The sequence below is a fragment of the Eurypyga helias genome, unplaced genomic scaffold, assembly GCF_000690775.1.
Source record: "Eurypyga helias isolate BGI_N326 unplaced genomic scaffold, ASM69077v1 scaffold28265, whole genome shotgun sequence".
Classification (NCBI taxonomy): Eukaryota; Metazoa; Chordata; class Aves; order Eurypygiformes; family Eurypygidae; genus Eurypyga; species Eurypyga helias.
Genome location: NW_010249994.1, coordinates 9,055 through 18,802, shown reverse-complemented (window position 1 = coordinate 18,802; position 9,748 = coordinate 9,055). Strand labels below are relative to the sequence as shown.

Sequence of the window (9,748 nt, the reverse complement as noted above, 5' to 3'; positions counted from 1 at the left end):
GGATGCAGGGATGCAGGGATGGATGCGGCGCTTCCCCGCCGGAGGCTAAAGGCGCGTTGCAAAATCCCTGATTTCCGGTATTTCCCTCTCCCCCATGCTCTTGGTTCGGCCCCTTCCCGCGGGGGTGGGGGTCGCTTTGCAAATCCTTCCCGGGCTCGTGGAGCAGAGCCCGGCAGCCGGTTTACACGCGCTCCCAACGCCCGGGGGTGTTGCCTCCCTTTACCCAGCCCGTCCCCCAAATCCGGTGACGTGATGTTGGTTTACGAGTGGCTTTTTGCAAAACCTTGATGACGTTACATTAGTTTACCGGCCGGTCTGCAGAGCCTGGTGGCGATGCCTTAGTTCCCCAGCCGTTTTGAGGAAACCCGCTGCTGTTAGGTTAATTTACAGTATACTGGCGGTGTTAATTTACAGGCTGTTAATTGCGTTGGTGGTTTGTTTTTTTTTTGAGCCCTGCACACGCTGAGGTTCCCTCCTTTGGCAAGGCCAAGGGGATGGGTTAATTATTAGCGATGGGTGGGCACGTGGGTGCTGCCGCACCGAGCACCCTGGTGTCGCGGTCCCCTCTCCCACGCCATCCCTGCACCCAGCCGGCTCAGCTCACGGATCCAGGGGAGCAATTGCAGGCCAAAGGACGAGGGAACTGTGTGTAGGGGCATGCAACCAGCACTTTGGTGCGCTAACATCTCTTTTGGTGATATTTTTTTTGCAGCGTGCCAGGGCCATGCACCCAGCAGCCGGCAGCTCCCCCACGGACGAGGAACCCCTGATCGAGGAGCCCTTGGTGAGCAGATACAACCAGCAAAAGCCAAGCGATCGCTTACATGGGGCCTACGTTATTTTTTTCCTCCTGGGCATCGGGTCCCTGCTGCCCTGGAATTTTTTCATCACGGCAAAGCACTACTGGATGTACAAGCTGCAAAATTGCTCGGATCGGGCGGGTCCGGCAGGACAGTCAGCGTCCGATCTGCGGGTGAGTGTACTGCTTTCAAGGCAGGGAGAAGGAATCATAGAATCCTAGAATGGCTTGGGTTGGAAGGAACCTTAAAGCCCACCCAGTTCCAACCCCCCTGCCATGGGCAGGGACACCTTCCACTCGACCAGGTTGCTCCAAGCCTCATCCAACCTGGCCTTGGACACTTCCAGGGATGGGGCATCCACAGCTTCTCTGGGCAACCTGTCCCAGTGCCTCCCCACCCTCTCCAGGAAGAACTTCTTCCTGATATCCAATCTAAACCTCCCCACTTTCAATTTAAACCCGTTTCCCCTTGTCCTGTCACTACAGGCCCTTGTAAAAGGTCCCCCCCAGCTTCCTTGTAGCCCCTTCAGGCACTGGCAGGTGCTATAAGGTCTCCTCGGAGCCTTCTCTTCCCCAGGCTGAACACCCCCAACTCTCTCAGCGTGCCCCCATGGTAGAGGGTCTCCAGCCCTCAGATCATCTTCATGGCTGTTTTCCTTCCTTCCTTGCTCTTTTTCCCCTTTGCTTCCCCAAAAGGTGAACGAACATCCTTTGGGGTTTTGCCTGCTGCAAACCTGGGGCAGGGGTTTATTTGGAGAGCAAGAAAAGTTCTTAAAACTAACAGGCGTGGCACTGTGTGGTCTGTCTTCCACCTGTATTTGAAATGTTCAGGTTTAAGGGGAGTTTAACAAAATTTGGCATGAGCAAAGCTGCCTTTCATAGAGCAACTTCTGTTTGTGGGGTGTTTTTTGTCCTTCATGCTTGGTGAGCCTTCTGAGCCCCACAGGGCTCTGTGCTTTTTCACTCGGACTCAGCCCCAACTCCCAGCGGTCTGGGAAATGAATTGCCCGGAACTTCTCCCTCCGTGGTGAGGCATCCAATGCATTTTAGGCATGTTCTCCCTTGCCCTGACTGGTGCAGCATGAGCTTTGGAGGCAGCAGCAGGGCTTTGCAGGAGCAGCAACCCTGGAGCGCATGGCTTGCCATAGTCTCGAGCACCCCAACCCCCCCACCCAGGATGCTTTACTGCTTTTCCTTCAAGATCTGGCAAGTGTGACCGGAATATCTCCTTGCAGCGATAAACATCTGTCTTTTGGCATATGGGGTGAAGAGCTTGTCAGGGGGCGATTGATGAGCTGGCCTTGGGGCGGCAAGCTTGATGGCCTTTTTCTCCCCCAAAAAAGCCTTTTTCTCTTGCTCCTCCTGCCCCAGCAAGTTTATTTCCCTCCTAACAAAGCAGGGCCATTTCTTTGTGGCTGGAAAAAGTGAGACTGCGTCCCGTCCTCCTCCCGTTGCCAAGCTTGTTCAAGTGGTTTGGGCACATTTTATTTCTATGTAAACACAGAGCCAGGTGTGACGCTCACGTTTCGTTTCTGGTTTCTCACACCAGTACGGCACCCACCGCTGTTTTAATTTTAACAGTTGTTAACCCAGCTGTGTTTTTGATGGGGAGGAAGCAGAGTAGCACCGACCGTGCTTGTATCAGGATGCTCAGGTTCCTCTGCTGGTGTAAATCAAGATACGGGGTGGATTGAACTGGTGGAGACCGAGCCCCCGTGGTGCCCAAAGACCACTAATGGGTTGTCCCTGTGCTAGCAAGGGTGCTAGGAGAAAGGGGCAAAGGGTGCTCCACCGCCGCGTGTCATGATGTCCTCCCACATTCCCTGCATCCCACCCGCTCCTCGTGGCTCCTACGTCAGGCTTATCCAAGGCGATTCTTAAAAAAGCTGTTGTCAAGTAAGAGTAAGCATCACTAGGTGTCTTTTCCCTAAAAACTCTTGCACAGCTGGATTTCCTGCTCGGATCAGCCATTATTTTGTTGAAAAGATGGATTTTCCCTTATGGCTGCGGCGCAAGGCTTTTCTAACTTCCTCCAGTGAAAAGCAGCCTGGCTCCTCCGTGGCACTTGAGTCTGGTAAATAAATAAAAAATTGAAATACCAACCAGTCACCTCCATTTCTGCCCCGGAATGGTGAGCCTTGGCACAGTGGCAGGCAGGCTCACCTGTGGAAAGATGTGCCGGTGACGGGCAGCCTGCTCCTGGCTCCAGCCAGCTCACTGCTGCTAATTTCATGCCCTGTGCTCCGGGCAACGCTCCGGTGCCTTCAGCCACCACCATGGGTCTGGATTGCTTTTCCAACCTGGCAGGAGTGGAATAAAAACTCCTTTGCAACAGCATCTCAGCAGCTCCGGGCAGCGCAGGCAGATGCCAGTGAGTAATTTGCCACCGTGATGCTTTGTTCTTTTTTGGGGTTGGGTTTTCTTTTTTTAAGGTACCGACTGTGTGCTGTGCAGCGTGGCAGCACGTTTGAGGATGCTGTAGTTACTACAGGGTCAGACACCCCCATTACACACCTTGGCTCCGTGGCTGAGGGAGGCAGAGGTGTCGGGTTTGCTCTGTGGATTATTATTATTTTGTTACTAACCAGGAAAGGGGTGACAGTCTTTCAGTGCCTGCGTTTGCCCTCTAAAACCGTGTCGATGATGGGGAGCTCGGTCCTGGTGGTCAAGGGATGCCCGGAGGAGATGAGCCGGCCGGTGAGGGAGGGCTCAGCAGACAGGGAGAAGAACTAGGTAGATGTTGCATAGCCAAAAATTTGCTCTAAAAGCATGTCTGTGATGGGTGGGAATACCCACGCAGGGAGAAGAGTTGCCTTCTGAGCTGGATTAACACCTAACGAGCAGGAGCAAGGAGGACGGAGCCTGATATTTTCCCCGTGATCCAAGCATGGATTAAATTTCCCGCTCGCCATTCCGCTGCATTAAAAATGTGATGTGAGGGCTTTCCTTTTTCACAGAAACAGCAGCAATTGAAACCTTCCTACTTGGCTTTTCTTTTCCAGCGTGGTTTGACCGTGGATAAGGCAGGGTAAAATTTCCCAGTGCAGCGCAGTCTCCTCAGTTTCTTAAATACTCTTCCCCATTCGTTTCCCATCCCTGGTGTGGGCACGTTTGTTGGGAACGAATGCGTGTTTCCCTGGGGTGCTTGTAACGCAGCATCTCTGCTGGATTACTGCACGTGCGGATATACTTCTGCTTGGTGGAAAGCATTACAAAGTCTTTTTTTTTCCCTCCAAAGGGAAAGAAAATTGACTTGGAAGTATATTAAATATCCCTGGGTTGGTCTGGGGGTTTGGGTTTAAGTCGGTTGATAAACAAGTCTTAGTTTTAGCAGCTTTTGCATTTTCCTTTGTCTTTTCTCCTATAACCCATCATGTGGCCGTAGAGCTTTGAGCCTCCTGCTTTGCCAAGCCGGTGCTGAGGGCAGGCATTAACGTCTCCATCTATATGGACCCTCTAGGAGCGATTTATTAGATTTCCCGTAGCTTATAGTAAAGCTCCTGATAGGGAAGAATAAATGAACGTGCTTCTAAACTGATTAAAAGACTACGATGCAAAGCTGTTAAAAAAAAAAATAATAACGGAACGTGTACAGAACACGTGCCAAGTGCCTTCTCGCGCTCGGACGCGACGTGGCCCCGTCTCCGTAGCTAGGTAACTGCCGAAAATGAAAGCCCGTCACGATGGGGGTTGATACGTAGGTCATCCTCTTTGCGAGCATCGTCCTACCTGCCGGCTGAAATTCCCACAGCAAAAACAAACCCAGGGGATTAAGCGCCTCGAGGGGAGGAGATGGAGGAGAGATGCTTTAACAGCATAATACGTAGAATGGGTTGAAAACGTAACTGTTCGGCTGCGGTCTTGGCGGAGGAATTTCTCTCTCTCTGCTGTGGTTATCGCTTTCTGCAGCCCCAGCCTGACCTCGGTGCGAGGCAGGCTGCTGAATGCTGACTGCTGCTGCAGCTGCTTTGCTCGGGTGATAGACGAGTCCCCGGGTTAAATGTGCGTGTACTCTCAGTATAGTTTCTCACTGAGTTTTGTGCATGCAGAGAGGGAGACCAGGAGGGAAAATAATATCCCCGTGTCCCCCCCTGTGCTGCTTTTGCTCAAGCACATGCTCAGGCGTGCGGTCCTGGCTGCTTTGCCTGGAGAGGGATGCACAGGGTGGGTTTTTGAGGCGGTTAGCTAATAATATTAATGCTTTTGCATCCTGTTTTATAAAAAACAGCCCTCACAGGCCTCAAGTAGGGTAAAATGTTCAGGGGTTTTGTCCAGGACACTGGAGCTAGACGGAGAAATTCAGACCTCCTTATTATGGTCGCTGCCCCGTGGGGCCAGCGCAGCGGTAAGGCAGGTATTTCCTTCACCCTTTTTGCTTCTGAATTTGTTATGTGCCTAATTTCCTGAAATATCCCAGGGCTGTTGCAGGATGAGACAGCCCTGGAGTGGTTTCCATCACCCGTTCCCTTTGCCTGTCATCCTGAGCAACACATGCTACCATGCGAGGAGGTGGACACCTCCATCAGTGCCCCGTGTGTGCTGTATCACGGGGTGTTTACCACCTGCAATTCATGGGTGGGTTCCTCCTTACCATTCTTTTCTTTGGGTTGATTATTCTTTTTGTTCGTTGTTCCTGGCAGGACTTTTTTGAGAGTTACATCTCCATCGCTTCGACTGTGCCCTCGGTGCTGTGCCTGATCGGAAACTTCCTGCTCGTCAATAAGTAAGTGCTGCCCCGTTCCCAGGTTCATTAGCCAGAGAGAGCCGTGGCTTTGCCCGTGTTGTTCCTGCCTTTCTCTGGCTTCAGCCCTGGCTCCCAGCTCAGCCTGAAGCACCCAGTGGGGAAAAGCTTTAAAATGGGGAGATAAAGCACTGGAAAGCCATGCTGTCCCATGCCTGGAGTTGCAAATAAATTACTAATTAATTCCTTGGCTACTTGCTTGGGAAGGGGAGTCTGTTTGTGGGCATGTGGTCTTTCTTTCTAAAAATGCCATCACTATCACCGGATGAGAGCCAGGGTTGTCCAGGCAGGAGTAACACCTTGCCCCTAGTCCTACCAGCCATGGAACTGGGATAAGAAAAGGACCCACCAGTGCCTTGCTGCAAGCTTCACTTAAGTCTAAAATAGCCACATCCCTTTGTTTGTACCCTTCCTTCTCCCAGGTCAAACTCCCGCATGTTTGTGGGTGAAGTGGAATGTGTTTGTGTGCTTAATCTCCAGATCTCAGCTGCCAGTCTGGCTCCCTGCCTCTCCTTCGCCCTCTGTCCTGCCCCCCACCAGCCCACGCAGTCCCCTGGCTGTATAATGAGCAACCTCTGTGCTCCAGCAACACATTAACTCGTAGGGACATGCCTGGGATTTCTTCCCGGAGAGGGTGGGGAGGCACTGGGACAGGTTGCCCAGAGAAGCTGTGGATGCCCCATCCCTGGAAGTGTTCAGGGCCAGGCTGGATGAGGTTTGGAGCAACCTGGTCTGGTGGAAGGTGTCCCTGCATCGCACCTTCACGTTCTGGTTTCAAATGCCTGAGTCTCTCCCTTCCCCTCGTCCCCAGGGTGCCCGCCAGCGTCCGTATCCTGTCCTCCCTCTTCGTCATGCTGGGCGTCTTCCTGGTGATCACGGTGCTGGTGAAGGTCGACACCTCTGCCTGGACCACCTGCTTCTTCGCCCTCACCATCGCCTGCGTGGTCGTTGTCAGCAGCGCCTCGACCGTCTTCTCCAGCAGCATCTTCGGCCTCAGCAGCCTTTTCCCCATGAGGAACTTGCAGGCGCTGATCTCGGGTCGGTGTCCCCCAGCTGTGCTGTCCCAGTTGGGATCGTGCTCTGGGATTTTCTGGGCTTGAGTGGTTGGGTTTCTTCTCCCCTCCCTGGGTCTGGTGCTTTGTCACATGGGGGTTATTTTAGAAACTTAACTTTGCCTTAAAGATAAAGGGAAGTTGCTGATGGAGAAACTTGGTCACATGAGCCGGCGCTCTCGTTTCTGCAAATATCCACACACCACAGTGCTGAGGGCTCAGCAGAGATGGGGAGAGCTGGGGGGGTCCTTCGCTGTCTGAGACATCCCTCAGCCCCTCTGTTTGCAGCTGGGGGAGTCTTCAACTTTGCATTGTCTCCTCCTTTCCGTTCAGCATTTCCATGCGTTCCCATGAGTGATGAGGGGCGCGCTGGGAGCCGTGAGTGATGAGCTCCCTGGAGGTTTGATAACATTATAAATGTGCTGTGGAACGGCTGACAGACCAAGAGAGGAAGGAATCAAGACGGAGAATTGTTTCCTGAGGCCGAGAGATGAGTGTTTTAATGAGTTTAGCCCAGTGGGGGAAATCACTGCATCCCCGATGGGGGCAAACTTGGTGCTGGTGGCTTCAATTCCCATCTGGGGGAGTGCAGGAGGGAGGCAGCGCCAGTGGAAAGCCAGGTTTAGGCTTTGGGCAGGGTTTAGACCTTCTCCGCAGGAGAAGGCACACGGAAGCCCAGCAGGTTCCCATCCTGTCCCTTGTTGCAGCGCCGCGGGTGCGTGGTGGATGCGGGATGGGAGCTGGGCTGTGATGCAGCCCCACAAAGAGCTGTGTTGCAGCGAGGTGTGGAAATGGAGATGAGGTGGTACGTGCAGCTGAATCTGGAGACTGGTGTGTGGGGCAGGGGGGTGAGCTGCTTCCCCTTGGGGGGGCTGTGTGAATGAGGATGCTGCTGTTTCTGGATGCACCTTGCTGGAGGTGCTGTGGGTTGCTCTCTGCCACCCCGACGTCCTGTGCCTCGGGTGCTGAGCTCTCTGGTCTCCCACGCAGGTCAGGCCATGGGCGGCACGATCAGCGCCGTCGCCTCCGTGATAGACCTGGCGGCAAGCGCCCTGCCCTACTTCCTCACCGCCGACATCTTCATCGTCATCTGCATCATGGTGTACCTCCTCCTTCCCCGGCTGGAGTACTCCAGGTGCGTGCGCCAGCCTGCCATGGGGATCCCGCAAGGGCTTCGCTGCTGTCGATGCCGAGCAGGGTTCCGGGGGGAACCCATGGGATGCTTGCTCTGCCGGTTGCTGCCCCAGTCCCGCACTTCCCCATTTGACCGAAACCACAGACTGAAACTGGGCGCCCGCCGGGCAGTGTGCCGAGTTTCTGTTAAGCCTCCCTGAGGGGAGAAGGGTGCTGACAGTGACAATGATATTCCCAAATGCCTGAAGTCATTGGAGAGCTGTAATCTGGCAGCAGAAAGGCAGGTGGGTCCCTGCAAGGTGTCTGTATCTGCCATGCCATGCACTGATGTGCGTGAGCCATGGGTCTTGTTGGTGCTTGCAACCCCCAAAATCCTGCCTGAAGTAGGTTTCCCTCTGCGAACGATCGAGGGTGTAAAGGCACCCGGGCGGTGGGTCCCTGAGATCGCCTCTCCGTACAGGGCAGAAGCTGGACGTGCTCTGGGGTCCTGGGTCCAGCAGACATCCCTGCATTGCCAGCTTCTCTCCTGCTCTCTCTCCAAATCTCGGTTTGGATTCCCCCCCCACGCACTTGGCTAATAATCTCCCTCCTGTTCTTTTTCCAGGTATTACATCAGCAGCCAGGAGAGCCCGTCTCTGGCCACCATACCACCCGACAGCTCCTTGGAGGATGAAGCAGAGCCACGAGGCCCCACAAATAACTCCTTCCTTGCAAAACCCACTGGCGTTCCCCCCCTCCGCCCCATCCTGCAGAAGACTGCCCTCCTCGGCTTCTGCCTCTTCTACGTCTTCTTCATCTCCATCATCATCTTCCCTTCCCTCTCCTCGAACATCGAGTCAGTCAGCAAGTCCTCGGGAAGCCTGTGGAGCACCAAGTACTTCGCGCCCCTCACCAGCTTCCTCCTGTACAACTTTGCCGACTGGTGCGGGAGGCAGGTCACCGCCTGGATCCAGGTGCCCGGCCCCAAGAGCAAGCTGCTGCCCGCCCTCGTCCTCCTCAGGACCGTCTTCCTCCCTCTCTTCATCCTCAGCAACTACCAACCCCGGGCTCACATCCGGACGGTGGTCTTCAAGCAGGACGCCTACCCGGTGGTCTTCACGGCTCTGCTGGGGCTGAGCAACGGCTACCTGGGGACGTTGGTCATCGTCTACGGCCCCAAGATTGTGCCGAAAGAGCTGGCCGAGGCGGCGGGGGTGGTGATGACGTTCTACCTCATGCTGGGGCTGGCGGTGGGGTCCGCCTGCTCCGTTCTCCTCGTCCACCTCGTGTAGCAGAGCAGCCAGGGGAAGGGGGGGATGCCCTCGATTTGTGGTGCTGCAGTTGGGTATTTAGTGGGTTTTTGCCCCAAAAATCCAAGCACGCCATGGTTTTGGGGCAGGTTGCCTGTCTTGGAGGAGGGGTTTGCATCCAGGGGAAACGTCCTCCTTCTGGGAAGGAGTGTCCCTCATCCCTTGGAGGTCCTGTCACCTTTGTCCCTCCCCAGCTCGACCAGAGCAAACAGACCAAAAAAAGCCTGGTCCTCCCCAGGGAGCTCAGGGAAACAGCAGGGACACAGGGAAACGTGTCCCTCACCCCGTGCCGGTGGGCAAGGGTGGCTTGTTGGTACCACCACGCTGGCTTTAAACTGACACCGGGGCTTTTGATGACACCTTGGGTTTTGCTGCCTGTCTGGTACGTGTTTAGCCCCTCAGCGTTTCGGTGGTCGCGAGGGGATCCCCCTTTCCTCAAGCCATGACGATGGCGTTGAGCTAAAGGGGGTTTGAGCCCTGGAGCAGTTTTTTGGCAAGCTTCAGGAGTGGATAACAGCCACACCGAGGAGCTGGGCACTGTTTTCGGAGGATTTCGTACATTCCTCCCATGAAAAAGCGTACATAAGGGAAACTTCTCCACTTGGACTTCTGCTTGCTTTAAATTTTTCCAGATGAGATGGAATGAGGGATCATCCAGGCCCCCCGGCACGCTGCTGGTAGTGCTGGGGCTGTATGTTGTGGCCAAACAGACCATTTCTCCTGCTGTGACCGT

At 54.5% G+C, this 9,748-nt stretch overlaps 1 protein-coding gene across 1 annotated transcript; it reads left to right on the top strand.

Moving 5' to 3' along the window:
• Positions 1 to 724: 724 nt before the first annotated feature.
• Positions 725 to 8,997, top strand: SLC29A3 (solute carrier family 29 (equilibrative nucleoside transporter), member 3). Its single transcript, XM_010151567.1, has 5 exons — positions 725 to 973; positions 5,440 to 5,522; positions 6,352 to 6,578; positions 7,583 to 7,727; positions 8,331 to 8,997. The coding sequence occupies exons 1-5, from the start codon at positions 725 to 727 to the stop codon at positions 8,995 to 8,997; spliced, it is 1,371 nt and encodes a 456-aa protein (XP_010149869.1).
• The last annotated feature ends 751 nt before the right edge of the window (positions 8,998 to 9,748 follow it).

Bases quoted from the DNA above. Each gene is read 5' to 3' on its own strand.
- SLC29A3 (XM_010151567.1), top strand. From the start codon at position 725: ATGCACCCAGCAGCCGGCAGCTCCCCCACGGACGAGGAACCCCTGATC. The intron at 5,523-6,351 runs GTAAGTGCTGCC...CCTCGTCCCCAG, and splicing joins AACTTCCTGCTCGTCAATAA to GGTGCCCGCCAGCGTCCGTA. The intron at 6,579-7,582 runs GTCGGTGTCCCC...TCTCCCACGCAG, and splicing joins CTTGCAGGCGCTGATCTCGG to GTCAGGCCATGGGCGGCACG.